Source organism: Camelus dromedarius, chromosome 3 (genome assembly GCF_036321535.1).
Source record: "Camelus dromedarius isolate mCamDro1 chromosome 3, mCamDro1.pat, whole genome shotgun sequence".
Classification (NCBI taxonomy): domain Eukaryota; kingdom Metazoa; phylum Chordata; class Mammalia; order Artiodactyla; family Camelidae; genus Camelus; species Camelus dromedarius.
In genome coordinates, this window is record NC_087438.1 from 35,412,890 (window position 1) to 35,431,854 (window position 18,965).

General features: G+C 45.1%; 1 protein-coding gene across 1 annotated transcript in view; it reads right to left on the minus strand.

The window, feature by feature from the left end:
* LOC105087163 (chondroitin sulfate proteoglycan 4) overlaps positions 1-16,555 on the minus strand; it is a 63,782-nt gene extending 47,227 nt beyond the window's left edge. Inside the window, exons 1-5 of the mRNA XM_031445027.2 lie at positions 16,391-16,555; positions 9,970-10,133; positions 6,078-9,647; positions 4,211-4,681; positions 493-669 (exon numbers count right to left, since the gene is read on the minus strand). Of these exons, the coding sequence (XP_031300887.1) occupies positions 493-669; positions 4,211-4,681; positions 6,078-9,647; positions 9,970-10,133; positions 16,391-16,460 (4,452 nt within the window). The 5' untranslated portion in view covers positions 16,461-16,555. The remainder of the gene's footprint in view (positions 1-492; positions 670-4,210; positions 4,682-6,077; positions 9,648-9,969; positions 10,134-16,390) is intronic.
* Positions 16,556-18,965: the final 2,410 nt, after the last annotated feature.

Here is an 18,965-nt window from a genome sequence, read left to right on the forward strand (position 1 = left end):
TTAGTTTCTGGTGTATGGCATTGTGATTCAGTTATACATATAAATACATATTCTTTTTCATTATAGGTTATTACAAGATATTGAATATAGTTCCCTGTGCTATACAGTAGGACCTTGTTTACCTGTTTTATATAAAGTTGTTAGTATCCAGAGCCCACTTTCTTAACCATGATGCTACCAGCCTTGCAGGAGTTTCCCATGTGCAGACACCTTCCTCACCTAAGTAGAAAAGCCATGCCTCAAGGAACATGGTGTGAGTGGTGCCCACTCAAGAAATACAATATGACAGCAACTCACTGTGATTTATCATCTCCCAAGAGTACCCAACAGAACGTCTTGTACTGACTAACATTTATTTAAAACCAGTAGGAATATGTCAACTATACACACATAGTCATATATCTTACTATTTAACATTAGAAACAACACAAAAGAAAATGAAATTGGTAGCCCTGTGCCATTACGGTAAATCAAAAAGCATGGAGCACGTACCTGGAGGATTTTATTGGCTGTTATTACTGGAGCCTCATCATTTACTGATTCAACAGTCACAAAGACAGTCTGGGGCAAACTCTGTTTTCCCAGCTCTGAGCTATTTGCAAAGATGGTGAAACTGTCAAGAAGCTCTTCACTATCATCATGAACATAGGAAATCAATTCATTTTCCACCTATAACCAACAACAAAAAAAGACCAAATTACTGAAATGTGATTTAAAAATATGAAAAAACTACTATAAAAGAAATCCTAATTTTTTTATATCTCTCTAAAACACAGAAGCATGTGTTCATCCCAGGAAGTATGATTCTGACAATCAGAGTGCAAATTATGACGGATGGTATTTTTATGAAGCAACACTACACCCCAGAAATACGTTGAAGGAGGAACAGACTGGTTGAGTAATGTGGGGTAGTAAAGAGAATGGTGACTGGTTATCAGAAGGCCTGAGTTCAAAGACTATTTCTAACACTAAAATGTGTTGTAGGTAAGTGATATAATTCTGCCTTTCTTCCAATGGAACAAAGCCCATTAAAATTCAGACTCTATTTAGTGACTAATTTTTGAAGTAGATTGCTTTGTTGGACAATTCAGAATATTAGATTTAGGTTCTGAAGCTTCCACTCACTTGTTGGATTTCTGCTTTTTGGAGACATATGGACCGGGGTAACTATTAAGTTTCCCCAAACTTCTCTTTTCTAAGCTAACCATGCATTATTCCCTTAACTGTTCCTTGTATGTGAGGTTACACCTTCTACCTTCTAATCCTGCTCCTCCTTCTTCAGAATACAATTGTTTTGTTTTGTTTTGGTGCATCTCTTAACAGATGTTACCCATAACATTTATTTTAATCCCTAATAGATTTCATCTTTCTAATTTTCATTCTGAAATGGTCACCCAATGAATTAGTTATTCCTCTTGGATGTGTAATAGCCACAAATTTGATCAGACTGCCTTTCACGTCTTCAGGGTTCTGATGGAATTACTGAAGAGCTCAGGATCAAAATCAGAGACCAGGAGAATCTGAAAGCTAGAAGGGAACTTGGCTTCAGGGAATCTGTGACCTCGAAATACAAGGGCAGAGAACTTTCAGAGTCCAACAGGAGTAGCTGAACTTCTAAAAAAGTCTCTGGGGTTGTGTTTGTTTTGATAAAATTCAGCCAACATTTTTAACAGTTCAACTTCGCCCAGCCCTATGGCGCACTTCCTTTGAGCAAAGACTTTTGATCTCTCAGAGGTGTTTCTGACAAGAGTTGAAAAGTTCATGAAGAGTCTCAAGGGAAAGTTGTGCCACTTGTATGCAGGTGCATGAGAATTTCTTTGGAGTTCTGTGGGAAGAGGAATTCCAGACCGTAGGCCTGGCCACGTGTCCCTGGAACACTGTTTTCAGCTGTCTGAAAACAAACATGGAAGATGGCACTGGCAGGAGAATTTTTAACCTAATATACTTTAGAAAGATAGCATTTAAATAGAGGTCACCTTTTCAGTATCCTTCCTGGATAAACACATCATTTCCTCCCAAATTACCATTTAAAATGCCATTTAATAGTTATTAATCCAAAGGTAAAGAGAAGGTTGGCTGGAGATTTGTCTGTTCCTAGTTCTAATGCTAGAAAAACATCTGATGACCTGAAATTGAAGTATATATTAAAAAGTGTTTGTCCCCCGTCACCAATCATGTTCAGGGTACATTAGGTCCCTCCTCTGCTCACATCTCTCTCCCCAGTTGCTCCTCAGCTCACCTGGGATCAAAGGTGAAGTCAAAGGCCCTCCTATACTGGACCTCGCTCACCTCGTCTACTGCTCTCCCATGTGCAGCTCCAGCCACCCAGAACTCCTGCTGCTCCCCTCACACCTGTTCACTTGCTCTTCCCTCTGTCTGGAATGTTCTCCCCTCCATATCTAGCTGGCTCATCCATACATCACCTCCTCCAGTGTCTGTTCAAATGCTGCCTTCTCAGTGGGGCCTCCCAAACACTTTATTTGAAACCCAACATCAACACATATGCACACACACATACACACACACCCCACGTGAAGTCTCCAGCACTTCCCATCTCCCTTTCCTGCTTTATTTTTCTCCATAGCACTAACCTTCATTCAGCTATTTTATTTACAGAAATTTGCTTATTTATTTCACTTACTATCTCTCTCTGCCTCCTTCTTTCCCCCACTAGGGAAAAGATCCACAAGGACAGGGATTATTGCCAGGTACTTCCCTGCTGTATCCCCGGTACTCGGAGCTAGCACACCTGACACACAATGGACACTCAAAAACTATCTGCTAAATGAATGAAGGGCAAAAATGGCCAAGAACTCTCCTTCTCTGGGCCACTAAAAGCTATAGTCACTAGGTGTTAGCTGTCACTGAAAGTGAAAACAATCATGTCTCAAAACGCAGAGACCTCAGGAGTCGTAAAGGAAGTTAAAGTATGAAGGCTCCTCTGGAGGAGCAGGAACACACAACCTCGACCGTGAACAAGGCTACATGATCACACGGATGCCACAGGGAACACACGTACTTGACACAGATTTCAACCAACCGTGCTGAAATATACACTTCTTACAAAGCACAGTCGATAATGAACTGACCAAGACAGAATCAAAATCTGGTGCTTGGTCTCTCACCTACATGAAAGATAAGAAGAGTGTACCTTATATTACAGTTCATGTGCCTGATTCCCCTACAGCATTTCTTGAGAGCAAGAAATATGTCCACTTATCAGGGTAACCTGACACAGTAACTTGGACAAAGTAAGTGTTTAGTGAATGGATTGAAATCACTTGATGAGGTGAAATCCTTAGAAGCAAAATGAAGCAGGACACATTCTTAGCTAACGGGACAAAACTACCTAAAGATGCTACGTGGTTGTAAAGTAACGGAAGTCATTCTTTTATTCACTATAAGAAAGCAAAGTCTCACAATAATATCATTCTAACCCAAAACAAAGAAACCTGATAGCAGCCCAGGGTTGATTCTGGTTATTTTGTGTTGGACATCAGATTGGCAGCTGGGTCCAGCTACTTGATGGCAGGCACTGGGCCACTCTAGCCATTGATAGCACTGTGCTCAGCCTAGCGCACGACACAGAGTGTGCACTCTACCAGCACCTGCTGCTTGAAAGGGAATGAATGAATGAAAACATCCACTAATGATTAAAGCACACCTGTGTTAGCTACCTGGGTATTATACTTTGCGAGGGACAGGGACGCTTCTCTAGAACTGGGCAGCCAGGATGGTGCAGGTAGAAACCCAGAGCATATAAGCAAAAGTTGGAGAAACTACAGATATTTAACCTACAGAAGATGACATTCAAGGGAATTTGGTAACATTTTCTTTCAACATTTAAAGAGTTTTTACCAAAGGAGGTATGATTTGTTCTGTGAGCTCCCAGAGGCAGAACCTAGGAGAAGTTTCTAAGTGGCAGCTCAGCATAAAGAACTTCCTTTCCATCAACTGGAATGTTTTTCAGCTGGAAAGACCCATCTCAGGAAGCAGTGAGTTCTCCACCACTGAGGATATTTAAGCAATGGACATTAAGCAACAACCTCTCTATGGGGTTACTGCGGAAGGGCCTGTCCATCTGTTGGTAGGTTGGACTAGATACTTTCTCAGGTCTCATCACTCCCAAAAGTCCATGAATCTAAATGATAAATAGTCAAGATTTTTTCCTTATCCATCATACCTCAATATATTAACTCAGAGTTATTACCTGTTTCCTGGTAAATTTCATAAGCTTCACTCTTGGAAAATGAGAATTTTGAACATAACCGTGTTTTGGTGGTTTGAGTAGAAAAAATTCACAGTCAAGTCCAGCAAAATGCTTGCTTGGAATTTTGAAGTAGTCTTTTGAAAGTGTTTTGGAACCGCCTTCTTGCACTGTGAAATTTTGTGCCTCCAGAGGAATCTGCTTAGGGACAATATCCACCAAGATTTCAACTCTACTCACAGCTTGGAAGCCACTCATCACATCCAGTAAAAACTGGTCCTGTAGTTGGTCAGGAGCTGTCTGTACATAATGGATATAACCATCATCAATGTCCTGCTGTGTAAAACTCAAAGGAGACTTTTCATCTGCACCCAAGCTGCCTTCTTCTGGTAAAGATTTTCGGAGGTATCCATGCATGGGTGGAGTTCTAACAATGAACATTGCCTCTGAAGGAATATTATCTTCATGTACAACCTTGAGTTCACATTCACAACATACAGACAGAAAAAGAAAAAACAGACTGATATATGGGAGAGTCAAGACCCTTGATAAACCACATTTTTTTCTATTAATGTCCACAAACGGCTTAAGTTACAATCCAGATTGATACACAGTTTAAGCTTGGATCTGCTCTGGTGACCATGCCAATATTTTGAATTTCAGCCCTGGTGGCAAAGAAAAAGGAATATTTGAATAGTTTCTAATGTATTTACAAGGCATTGTTCACAGTGACAAGAAATCCAGGAGTCAGAAAGTTGAGCTGAAAGAAACAAAATGGTATATAAGGAGAAGGAACAAACGATGATGGAAGAGGTAGCAGCTGAATCACTAAAATTGCAGCACTTCAGAGGAATATTTTTAAACTAGTTCAGCATTTTCAATATGCATTTAATTTATTGATTGAGCAAAATCCATCTCAAAACTGTCATGGTTACTGATTTATAGTCACTGAACTCCATACACCTCCTTGTGGTTAAACTGAAGCATAAACTTTCTAAGATCCTGAAAAAGAATTGAGAAAAGCTTGTGGGTCCCACATTCTCGTGGTCAAAAATCATTATTTAGTAAACTGCTTCTGATTTGAATTCATTTCTACTTGACGTTATTGACTGTATTTATCAGGCAAGCAAACTTGTTTGCAGTCCTGAGGGTAGATTCAGAATAGCCTGCACTTGTGGCCAATTTTCATATAAATCACAGTTTACGCACCCTGTGCAGGATTACTCACTCTCCCCTAACTCTGATCAGCAGGGCTGTGCTGCTGAAAGTTTCCAAGTTGGAGCCTCAAGAAACCATGTAGCTTCTGGTATGAGGTTTCACCCCTGGCATTCCACTGGTCTAGGCTGATTTTATGCATCAATTTCAAGAAACTGAGTAAGGCCACATTCAGAGCTAAGGAAATAAACTGTATACTATAGTATCCTCTGCTATTTTAGGAATCCTTTTTATGCTTGATAGGTTACTCTGTTTTTATACCCTGCTTCATCACATTACTCAGATCAAATGATATATTGGCAGTGTTGCTTATGAAAAATGAAAAAAGTAATGACCTCTTAATATATTACAATATATACATTCCCTCCCTCTTCCCAGGTCATCCTACACCAAACATACATGCAAACTCGTATGATCATGTGCACACAGCTTTAACATGAGGGTTAGGATTACTCATATTCCATTTCTAACTGTAGAACAATTCGCAGTATCAAAATCATGAAACCTTCTCAATGGCATCTACATTTTTTAAAAAGTCGTTCCACATGCGAGGAGGGAAGTCAACACAAAAATAGCTTTCAGAAGCAAACAAATAGATCACATTCCCTGTGGTTTTAGGAGAGTGGGACTGTTTGGTACTGGGACGACTACCTACCTGGAGTCTTCTTCTACTCAGTTTTACTGGTTTTCCTTCTTCAACAACAAGGGTCTTGCTGTGCAGAATTTGGGTGTGATGCTGGTGGCTTTCCGAGTCCACATGCACATAGACGCCCACTTCTAAATATGTATCTTTAACTTTCACTGTCAGGTTGAACACATCGAAGCTGCCGCTGCCGTCATGCCTATAAATCACATGTCCTTGCTTCAAGTCATGTAGGGAGAACGAGCCGGCCCTTGAGCTGCTGACCAGCACTCTGCCATGCTCTGGGGGCCGCGCAATGTGGAATCTGATCTCGCCATCTGTTCTGACATCTTGGTTTGTGGTGACACTGAGGTTGGCAGTCGTTAGGCTGCTGTCCTTTCCTCTCTGCACGAGCAGCCCCGTGTTGTTGGCTATATGCACGTAGGGGTCTGACACACTGACCTCGAGAAGGGACGATGTGGTGTGGACACCGTCTGTCACAAACAGCACAAAGCGGGCGGAGTCCGCACCTCTATGCCTGAAGAGCACGTGCCCCGCCCGCAGGTCATCCTGCCTGAACTGGTACAGTTTCTGAGTCGGGTCACTGGCTCGCACCAAGTCCCCATTCGGGATGCCCCGCCGGGTGTAGAGCAACTGCCCATCGTCAAAATTGGAATCCGGGTCATGGTAACAGAGATCTGCTAGGGTTAGTAAGCGCTGGCCATTCCGCACAACGTGAAAGACTTTATCCACCACGCGCACCGGTTTCTCATCGTTCTTTAACTCCACAGAAACGGTGACCTTGATCTCTGCCGCCAGATGCTCCCTACGGAGATCCCTGGCCACTCCCTCCTGGCCTGGTCCTGTAGGGGAGGCCACAAGGAGGAATTCATCACACTGGGTCTCAGAGTCATCGTGCACATACATCAGCCGCTCATCCAGGATGTCCTGATCGGTGAATGTGGAAATATTGTCATGACTTCCCAGAGACTCTGAAGAGCTAATCAATTTCAGCTTCCCGTGTTGAGGACTCTTGGTGATTTTATAGTGGAAGGTCTGATTGTCCAATGTTTGAGCAAATAATTCTGATCTTGTAATTAATTTCCCTTCTCCTTCTTTTACAAACAATCCCCTGTTTGTTAAAATAATGTGCATCTTATCTGCTTTAATGTTTATTCTGAAAGTATAATTATTTGATTCTATGTGTTTTGCAATTATCAAGAACCTGAAAGTATCTTGTGAATCTTTCCTGGGTCTCTCCTGTGGTTCATAATTTATCTTGAAGTCTGTAATGTTTTGTTGGCTGAAGACTGAGTTTGTTTTTAGAACTTTTGTGCCAAGTAGCAATTTTCCTTTCTTAGGTGCAGTGAGTAACTTAAAATGTAGTTCCCCTTCGGCTATGTCCACACCCTCTGTCACAGCCTGCAAATGATCTGAATTCAGTACATGCCTGTTTACTTCACTGATCTCAAGAGGAACATTTTTCAGAAGGGTAAATGTTAGCCATTGTATGGTAATGGGAAACATCAGCTCTTCACTGCTTTTTCCTTCTATATTAACTTTAAATTTAAAGTGATCAGTAATGTTTTTTAGCTGCAATTCCTGGAATATACTGGAGTACCGGACCCGACCCTGATCAACTGAACGCTGAGAAAAGATACTCACTGGTTTCCACTCTCCACTTGACCCCTGCCGCTGAATCTGGCCAAACTGAGGTGCATGAGTGACAACATAGCGGGTCTCCACCTCCGGGCGTTCACCATTAACCTCCACTGACAAGTTGCTCTGCGTAATCAGAACCGTGCCACCCTGCTGTACGACCACACCGGTTCTGTTGGCCACTTCAAAGTCCCAAGGAACAGCCATGACCCGTAACACCACCGTATTGCTAACCAGCTCTCCATCACTTGCTCTTAGGAGAATCCGGGAGTTCCGATGGCCCCGGTGCACACAGAAAATGTTGCCACCTCTTAAATCCCCATATGTAAAACCACTAATGGCTCTCCCAGGGTCATTGGTGTTTTCTAAAAACCCAGCATCTGAATGGAAGTTGCCAAGAACTGAAAAACTAAGACTTGAAGAATCTGTGTCTGGGTCTGACACATGTATGATATTTGGAGTCAGTCGTTTCTTAGAGTTCTCAAACACGAGAAGCAAGTTTCCTTCAGGGAGCATAAGGTTTGGGGGATCATTTACTGGAACGATGATGATGTTGAACACAAATGAACCATGTCCTTGAAGATACAATGGCACTTCCTTCTCGCTGCTGGAAGAGACTGAAAATGTGAAATAATCCCTCGGGTCTTCTGAACCATCATGGATATACCAAACTTTTCCTTGGCTCAAATCTAACAGAGTAAAAGCCTTCTCCATTTTTTGCTCAGGGCAAACATCTAATCGAAGGAATCCATGAATAGGCATTTCCTTTATTTTAAATAGTATCTGAGACTGATGGATACCCAAATCCTTCAACTCCACATCCACCTTCATATGCCTTTGTTCCAGTAAGGCTTGCCCACCTTCTTGGACCTCCAAGTTATTCAGAACCAAGAAATAGCTACTCACATCTTGCAGAAAAGGTTTGCCTGCCTCAGGGACGGCAGTGGACAGGGGAACTTGTGCCTCAAGCAGGTTTTCCGTTGCTGTTACAGAACGAGTCTCGTCATCACTACTCTTCATTTTACAACCAGCAGATATATCTTTGGAAACAAGTGCACCCTTTAATGCTCTCTTTTCTGAGTTGGCTTCCAAGCCTCTTAGGCACCCTTTGAAAGAGATTGCTCGAGCAGATTTCCTAGGCACAGAGGCAAGCTCTAACCTCTTAACTTCTTCTCCCTTGCGGTTATCAAGACCTCCTAGGAAGAGGTGGCCTTCAGACACAAATGGTTTGCTTTGAAGAGGCAGCAAAGTCCTTACTCCTTGTTCATCCACCATCAGGCCCAGATACCTTTCAGTGAACTTGAGTTGAATAATGTGCCACTTGTTGTCACTAACTAAGCTAAAAGAAGAGAGCTGAGTATCATTCTTATTTCTTCCTACATGAGCCTTCAATAAACCTTTAACTATTTCCAAAGCAACAAAATCTCCTTCTCTACCAGACTGAAATAACAGCAAGGCTTGATGAGTTCCAGTCTGCAAAGCAAATTCCAACAGCCCATCCCCTTGCACCCTCCATTCTGGGAAGGTGATGTAGGATCTGGAGCTAAAGAAATTCATGGCTTCATCCTCCCCTGCAAAAAATTCATCACTGCATCCTAGTGACACCTCATAAACTTTCTTGAAACCAGGGTAAGATCTAAGGGATGCGAGGATCTCCCTCTGGTTAAATATCACATCCTCCATGCACCCACGGAAATTGGGGAGCTCTCCATCGAGGTAAGGGACCTCAAGGCCACCGTGGCCTGCGATGTAGATTCCATGCTGAAAGTGCAAATTGTGCATCCCACTGGTGACCTGGCCAGTTGTCTCATAGCGTTTGTCAATAACCAGAGAGATATTTCCCTTAACACAGTGCAGTTCCACTAAATGCCAAACCAAGTCATCCACACGAAGTCTTTGCTCAGAGAGGAACACTTGTTCACCTGTACCCAAATTCACTCTCACCTGAAAGAGAAAGAATCATAATTAATCAATCTCATCTCATAGTGTTTTATTGAGAAAACAAGGCCATTCACAAATAAAAGAGAAACTTGGACATGGAAGCTCTTCCCACGTCTATGGGCTACATGTTGAGGTTAAAAAATTTCAGAGTCAGAGTATTTAGACATGCTGGTAAAACTGGAGAAGATCTTAACCCTTATATGGTTTTATTTGAGTGAAATAGTAGTAATCAAATGGATAGCTATATTTATTCTCTTTTCTTTCACTGTTCTTCCCTCCAGTAACTGAATGCTTATACGTTTTTAAAGATTTTTAAAAACCTTACCCGTAAGTTTCCTGATAGAAGTTCTATTATGCAGTAGTCATTTTTCCCAGCTGCAAGAAAAAGTAATCCCTGTGGTTTGCTGGTTTGAAATTTTAAGTGAAGAGATAACTCAGAGGAAACTTCTATGATGTTGAGCTCCACATAGCTTTCACCATAAAAAGATGCTAGGGGAAAAAACAGAAGTATTAAAGTTAGTAAATTTATTCCAAAATGGCTATTCCACTTTATATTTTCATTTTCCTTCAGGGACTGACCCTGCTGAAGACAGCTGCCTTGCCCAAGGCCATATTTGCTTCCTGGGGTAGCCCACCAATCTGTCCTGGGAGCATAAAGGCTCAGTGTTCTCTTGCCCCAACTCAGGACACCTCTGATCGGTCAGTCCCCCTTCAGAACTCTCAAGGTGGGTGGCAGAGGTTTCTACTAAAACTGAATTGCAAATCTACTTCTCCCTCCACCCAGTACTGCTTCCTTTTATTCCACAGGGGTTAATCTGAAGTCGCTGGTGGTGAGCTTGTGTAACACGTTAGACAGCTGTGGAATATCAAGCTATGAAAAATACCGGGCAAATAGTAACGATGAGGACAATGGAATTGGGTGTTAATCGCTAAGTTTGAAATGAAGCTTTGGAAAAGATAAGGAAAAATGAAGAGAGATTAGTTGACAATTACAAGCCAAGTGTGAAAGTCAAAGAGCTTCCCTGGTAGCATATATCTTTCTTGTCTCCTAAGCAAGTAGGCAGAGGAAGTTGAAACTCCCATCCAGGAATTAATCATCAGAGTAAATAGCTCCAAATAAGGTTAAAGTCCCAACCATGACAGGCTGGCTCTGACGAGTCTAAGGCCTTGTTTGGGAAAGAACGTAAACTTGACATATGGAATGGGAACATGTGGATTGGTGCATTCAAATATCTTGGGTCCCTAGATCCCTCTGAGCCCTCTAAGCCTGAAGAACTGACCTATTCCCCTGTTAAGGGTAGCACTCCCCTCGCTTAAAGAGGATGCGGAGACCTCTCCCCACAGGTAACATGGAACCCCTGAAGATATGCCCCATCTCTCTTCCTGGCCACTAGACCAAAAACTTAAGCCACATAACCTGTGTAGGGACACGTTGAGCTTGATATGGGAAGGAAAGGACTAGACTCTAAAGTTGCTGGAGGACCTACCCGGAATGTAGTGCCAGCAGCTGGGAGAATGCACAGGGGACTGTGGGTAACTGATCAAAGAGGCAGGGACATAAAGTTGAATCAGAAAGAGTTCATAATAGATGGGGGGGGGGCACTCTCCAGGGATTCAGGATATAGCTTGCTGGCAAAGACTGCCGGAAATGCTGTGAACTCACTGCTAAGGTGGCTCCTAGAAGCATAGAAAGTGTAATGACCCACTCTAGGTAAGACACACATGACAGAGTCACCATGACAGATGGTGGAAGCAGAGATTGAAGGGCTGGAGGTGGTACGTCCAGGATGGAACATGAATAGGACCAGAAGGCACAAGCAAGCTACAAGAGATGATGGCCCAGGGCTCCATGTCAGCACCATTCTCGAGCCGGCAACTTTTCCTCAGCTCACACGTGCGGCTGCACCAGGAAATCCCTTATTACCAGCTGATAGAAGAGTAAAACACCTGAACTTGGTGCATGGATGAGTGAGCGTCATCATAAGTGTGCAGGTTGAAGATGGACTCCAGCTACACTACAGCTCCCCCTAGGGGTGGCCGTGAAAAACAATAGTGAGGGAAAATCCTCCACAGGGAAGAACTTTGGGTGGTACACCTAATCACCCACTTTGTAAGGAGAGAGAAGTGGCTTGTGGTTAGAATAAATAAAGACTTATAAATAGCGGCAAATGGCCCAGTCAGATGGTCAGGAGCCTAGAATGAGAAAGATTGAAAGAGCAGGGACAAGAAGGTCTGGGATGGATGCCTGAGTGTCAGTGTGAAGTGAGAAAATCTTTATATTGCATGTTAATGCCCACCAGAAAACATCTACCACACAAGAGACACTAAACCATCAGGCTGACAAAATGAGTTGGCTAGTTGCCATCAGCTAGCTTCTGTCATTGGCCACCCCTATAATTGCCACAATGGGTGCATGATGAAGTAGCCATGGTGGTGAAGGACGAGTCTGTGCATATACCCAATGGCCTGGGCTCGCTCTTACCAAGGCTTTCTTAGCTATGCTCCTACTGAATGCCCAACATGTCTCTAAGGGAATCTAGTAGGTTCCCATCCCTTGAAGAGGGGTGGCAAGTTGACATCAATGAAACCCTTTCTCCTCGGAATAGCCATGATTCATTTCAACAAAAATAGACACAAATTCTAGGTATATATTTGCCTTTCTTGCTTGCAGGGCGCTACTAGCACCATGATCTGAGAGATCATGGAGTGTTTAATCCACTAACATGGGATGCCAAATAACATCACCTCAATCGAAGGCACACCCTTTTCACTCCCAAGGAGGTATGGTAATGAGCCGAAGACCACGGGACCCTCTGGTCCTATCATGTACTACACCCCTGAAGCTGCAGGCCTGGGAGATTGCTGAAAAGCCTAATGAAGGAATGGTTGGATCACCAGCTCAGAAGCAGTGCTCTATCAGGGTGGGTTCCATCCTCCAGGCATTATCGACATTTTAAGTGAAAGATCTTTACATGGTCTTTAAGTTATAGCTCTTCACACACCTCCTGTTGTGTCTCCAGGAATCATAATCTATGGGTCTGAGAACAGGGGTAGATCAGGAGTGTTCTTGCAGAATAATCCCTCCTTAGGCCTGTCTCTCTAGGGAGCCCAGTCTAGGTAAGATGGATAGGTAGTGAACAGTCATTTATTGAACCAAACTGAACTAACCTAGTGGACCCTCATTTTATAGTTGAGTAAACTCAAGCCTAAAGAAGCTTCTGGACTTATGTCAAGTCAACAGTTACTCAGAAACAGAACTAAGACAAAAATTAAGCATTCCCAATCACCAAGGCAGTGTTTTTACCAAGATGCGAAGCTGATAGAGAGATGAATATGATCTGTTACAGACTTTCTCAGATATGCATAAGCACCCTCTTCTCTTTTTAAAAACAGCCATTGATGATTAAACTCAATAAAATTATAATGTAGGGATGTGGTCATTAAGTTGAAACAAACAATTACAAACCCACTATCCTAGTTTATCCTCCTGGCCTTCCCATTACTGAATCCCCCGCTCCAATTTTTGACAGGCTATATTGTTAAGTTTTCAAAACCAGGAAATGTTTTCTAAATCATAAAATCTACTGCCGAGAATGGCTAAGTAACCTTAATAAACAACATCCTTCTATTTTCCCACATTTCACCTCTGGCACTACATCAATTCCAGTCTCAGCTGGTAGCTAGAAATTTCCATCACCTCAGGGGAAAAACAAGGAAGCAGGTTTAAAACTTATGGTTTGCCGGATTGAAGCTGGTTTTTGTCCTCACCTCCGAATTGACCCTAACTTTTGTGGCCCCTGGTAAACACCTCAAAATAATAATAAAAAGCAAACAGAAGCACAAGTAAAACTGGTTCGTAGAAAAAGAAAGGTGATCTTCACCTGCAGTGAAGGACAAGGCATGTTTTGGTACTATATGTGTGTAGCAAATCAAGCTGAACAAAAGTCAGAGCAGCTTCCTGGTTCTGTATGCTTAAGAAAAGGTGAAATGTTTGAATAGAAGCCATAGCTTGACAGTGAAGTGGATAAAATGCTCTTCATGGAAGGTAAGAATTTCCATTTCTCTATAATATCTCCCAGGTAGGTGATTATATTATTGGTTTTATCTACCTTAGAACTAGTTTCCATTCCTTCTTCCAAACTATATTATTTTGGGTTTTTGTTTGATTTTGGTTTTGTATTAGAGTTTTTTTGTTTTGTTTTATTTTGTTTTGTTTTTTTGATTCACTAGATGGAGCACCTCCAGTGTGCCAGGTAGTATCAGGAGGTAGATTAGTGAACTAATAAGACAAACATCAGTCTCCAGGCCAACTGCTCAGGTTGCAAAGAGAACGCCAGCATTGCCCTGCCCAAACCCCCTCTCAATAGGGCATGCTGTAAGCCTGCTGCTAACAGTTGTGCAGACTGTGCCCCGCACAACTCCAGGGGGAACTACTCCTGCAGACGCTGTAGATTCCTGTAGTGCCCCCTGGAATGAAGCAGTGAGGCCGTCCTGGTCCCTGGCCAGCCCCAGCTGAGCTGACAACTACCTCCTTAGTGACTGCAGAGCCTCTGTCCTAATCTGAATGCTCCACATTTGACATTTACACAGGTCTGTGTTTGCTCCACCACTGGCTGGGAGCTTTCCAGGTCCCAGCCACAGCCTTTGGAGTAGGTGCTGGAGCCAGGCTCACTCTGCACAGGGACAGAAACTTCCCTAAGGCTCCCAGCCCCTCATCCTTCTCTGGCGACATGTGTCATCTTCTGTCAGAATTATATGGCCCTTTGTATGATCTCTTTTACTAGGACAGAAACTCCCTCTATAAATTTCCTGTTGCTATAACCAATTGCCACTAATGTAATGGCTTAAAACAACACAGATTTATTGTCTCACTGTTCCAAAGGTTAGAAGTCCAAAATAGGTCTCACTGAGCTAAAATCAAGGTGTCTGCAGGGCTGCATTCCTGCTGGAGGCTCTAGGAGAATTCTTTATTTAATAAATCTCCTTTATCCACATTCTGTACCCCTAAATGGATATCTAACCCACTGGCTCTTTGCCTCATAGCCAGGTTAACTGCACAGATGATGAGGAAAGGAGAGGAATGAGCATTCACTGAGTAGTTGTCAGGCTGTTAGGAGGTCTTACACCTATTTTATTCAAATTTCTCTGAAGAAACAATTATCATCCCAGTTTTACAAGTGCAACATCAAGACCAAGAGAAGTAATTGTCCCAGTCACTGAGTATATACGGTGGCACCCAGATTGAAGCCCAAGTCCACCTGACTCCAAAGCCATGGGCTTTCCATCACCCTACACTGACCACTTGGGTCACTGGCTCAGGCCCCATCACCACCCAGTCTGCCCCCCAGCGCCATTCTCTGCCCTCTCAAATCTCCCTGGCCTGCAGCTAGCAACTCCTCTCTCAAAGCCACACCACTGCCACAATCACAGCGGCCCCACACCTGGGCCCCTAGGCCTGGCCAGTTCCATCCTGCATGCCAGGCCAGAAGGGGCGGTGGAGGCAGGCAGAGGAAGAATCAGGAAGGAAGGGCGAAGACGGAGGAGCTTGGAAAGGCCTCAAAACAGCAGGATTGAGGGTAGGAGGGTATACCTCAAGCGGTAGAGTGCATGATTAGCGTGCACGAGGTCCTGGGTTCAATCCCCAGTACCTTCAGTGAAGAACCGAATAAATAAACCTAGTTACCTCCCCGCTGCAAAAAAACAAAACAACAAAAAAACAAACAAACAAACAAAAAACAAAACAACAACAACAAAAACCAGCAGGATTGACTCAGAGCTGGAGGAGCTGGAAGGAGGCAGGCGCAGGGGTGAGAGAAGGTGAGGTGTGGCTACTACGCATGCCAGGCAACGTTCCGCCAAAGCTTCTAGTGAAATCGCCTAACATGAAGTAAATGAGCGTTCAGAATTTAATCCCAACACCACAAAGACTTACAAGGCCTTTGATCTACAAAGTGCTCTCTAAAGAGTCTAGAAGCAAGTCTTGTTAAGCTGAATTAAATTTCAAAGAGCCATGGAGAGCAGAAAAGACCAAGTGTTGAGCTCAGTTATATGAAAAGTCTCAACAACTATGCTTTTATTAATCTTTGACTTCGGAAAAGCGCCATGAAAATGTAAAGCACTTCCAGCGAATCGGGTCCAGAAAATGCAAGCGGACTGTGGAAGGACTTAAGGAATAATACGCCAGCGACCGAAGAGTTTCGGCGAGGAGTTTAAGGCCCTCAAAGCCCTGAGGGTCGCGTGCAGGCGAGTAGCTCTCCCGGGCCGGGGCCAGGGAAGGAGCAGAGCTGAAAAGGTTGAGAAGGGAGGACAGCAGGACGCCTTCCTTCTGCTCGTCCGAGTGCCACCAAGAGTCCGGCCCTGAAACCCAAATTCGTGGCGAAGGCCGAGCGGAGGGCAGGGCAGGGCAGGGCAGGGCCCGCCCCGGGGGCTCGCGAACTGGCCGGGGCCGGAGGGGCCGGCCGCGCGGGGCGGGGAGTTGGAAGCTTCCCGCAGAGGCGCTGCAACCACCGCGCAGGGCCGACTGGTCTCCTCCCCCGGCTGCCCGGCTGCGAAGGCCCGGCCTGAGAGTTCACGTCGCGGTCGCCGCGGAACCAGCCCGGCCGCGGCGACTTCTGGGGCCCCCAGAGTACAGGGCGCTCCCCGCCCGCGCCTCCTCCCCGCTCGCCCCGCTCGCGCCCCTCTCCTAGCGGGCTCCGCGCGCAGCCCTCCTGGGAAGGGACGGGCAGAGGGAAGTTGGGGGCGCGTACCTCCGAGCGCCCTGCAGAGCCCCAGGCAGGCGGCGAACAGGACGAGGCGGCGGACCCAGAGCCGCCCCATCCCGCCGCGGCGGCCCCGCGCCCCGCGCTCGCTCCCGGGCGGTGGCCCAGCTACCTGCTCCGGCCCCTCCCCGCCCGCGGCCGAGAGCGGGAGCCGGGCCGGGGGGCACCGCCCCCAAACAGCGCGGGGGCTGAGCAGGGGCGGGCAGAGCGGCTGGCGCCTTGCAGCTGTTGCGCCCCATCACGCTCGCGGCCTCGCTCGGGGAACCGCGGCGCGGGCACGGCCTTTTCCGGGGGCCCAGCGCCCAGGCAGGCTCCGTAGGGAGAGAGTACGTGTACCCCGCCCTGCCCCGCGAGTTCTGTGATGGAGTTGTGTGTGAGCAGGCGCTGTTGAGAAATGGAGGCTGGAGGGAAAAGCATTCCAGGAAGTAGGACCCAACACGGCTTTAAGGAGCCAGAGTAAGCGCCAACTTACTGCTGTATCCCCAACGCATACCTGGTGCATAGGCACCAGCAATTGTGTTGATGAATGAGTATGAATGGGAGGAGAAAAACGATGCTATCATTCCTTCTCAAATGTGAGCCTTATTTTTATGTATTTTAAAAGACGGTCCCTCAAATCATTTAACTGACTTTTTGGAAAAACTGCCTATCGGATGCGTTAATCAAAGCCCAAGAGTCCTGCGCAGGAACACTCATCTCCTGATTCGGGGCACTTACTCATGGAGAGGAAAAGCCTCCACCCACGCCTGAGGCTTCTGGGGAAAATGGGCTTGAGCGGAGCTTGACAAGGACCAGGTTTGAGGGACAAGAGCCACAGGCCTTGTAGATCAGCCCTGTGTGCCAGTTTCCCCTGCCGTGTTCTGTGCAACACCGGTGTTTGACCAAATGCTGATGCTTGTGCAATGAATGCTAGTGATATTTTGTTCCTAATCAAATTAGAGATGACTGTATTTCACCTTCCTTTCCTTTTTTAGTTCTGTAATAAAGTACTGTTTAAGCATAGAATCCAATTTTGACCTTTTCTTTATCAGATGATCTGTAATTTGTTTTACCCCTGAGCAGACAAGTTTCATCTGTCCAGACCCCTCCATTCTCCTGGGAGACTCACCCTACTTCTCTAGGGGAAATGCTCCCCACTCCCTGCCCCTCCACCCCCTTGTTGAAAATGGGAGCAAGCACCAACTTTCGTAACCTTTCCAGATCACAGTAGTTGGTTGGGCTGGTGGGCACTTGACCAAAAATGGGGCCAGTCACTTCCATTTTGAAACTTTCTGGGAGACTTCTAAGGGAAGAGGGTCTGCTCTTCTCTGGAGGAGAAGCAAGGAAGCTATAGGTAGCCAAGTCCTCTGCTTTTTCAGAGAAGCTAGTGTTAGGCCAATTGACGTCCTTCAAAGTCCAACAACCCCAATTTCTGGGATCTCAGATGTCTGCCTGTGATCCCTCAACAGACAAAGGACATTCTTTACTGGGCATGTTTGCCCTAACAAACTAATAGCCCTAGTTAATGCCTAATCTCACAGTAGCTCAGGCTGGCTTGGTTCAGCCCACCTTATCAGAGCCATAAACCCCACCGCCCTTCATGGGCCCTAAACCTCTTACCTCACCTACAACCTCAGAGACTTGTGCACTAGCCAATCAGGCACCTTGAGACCCAACTTTATATAAAGACCCCACCAACCAGCCCTCAGCGCTCACACAGGCACCCCTTATCTGTGTGGCCCACTGTTGTCTATGACAGTGGAACCTAATAAACTCCTTTTCTATTCTCATACTTTATCTCCAGTAAATTCTTTTACCAACCTGCATGTCACTGTGTCACCGACAAGCCGCCTTTGTGTACCAAAACAGCTAGCCTACAATTAAAAAAAAAAAAAAGAGAGAGAGCAAAGAGAAGATTTGTACCTTCTCAGTGTTGTCTGACTGGCAAGCAAGAAGTGAACAATCAGCTGGGCTGACAAGCAGCTAAAAGGGGAACCAGTCGTAAAAGGGCTGATTTTCCAGGCTCTGCACAAACTTGTTACCCTGAACCACTCTGGCTCTCTTAGCATTTACAGCTCAGCATCAACGAAACACAAACTGGGCCTCTGTTTCTTCCTTTTTAAAACATGGAGATTGCACCAAATCTCTATGGTCCTTCCAGCTTTATCAATCTCACATTCAAATTCTCAACAAATGGCAAGTCTCTCCACAAGGAATGTGAATTAACAAGCACAGAGACTGGCCCCACCCTGGGCTGGCTCTGTCCTAGCAAAGAGCTGGAGGTATAGTTTGTGATAAAAGTCTGCCCGGAGCTAGACCAGTTCAGCTCAGGCTGATCCAGGCAGACAGAATACCTCCTGGCAGGCACAGATATCCACATAAATATAAAAGCATAAATAGTGCAAAACAGGATTCCCCAGAGAGGCCCCAGACTGTCACCCATGTCCCCAGGGAGCCTCTACTCAAATATCACCCCTGGTTAAGAACGCAGGCTTAGTACCTTGAGAAACTTGAGTGTTAAATCCCAGCTCAAATATTATTAGTAAGTGAGCTTGGTATGTGGCTTTGGGCGAATCTCTTAATT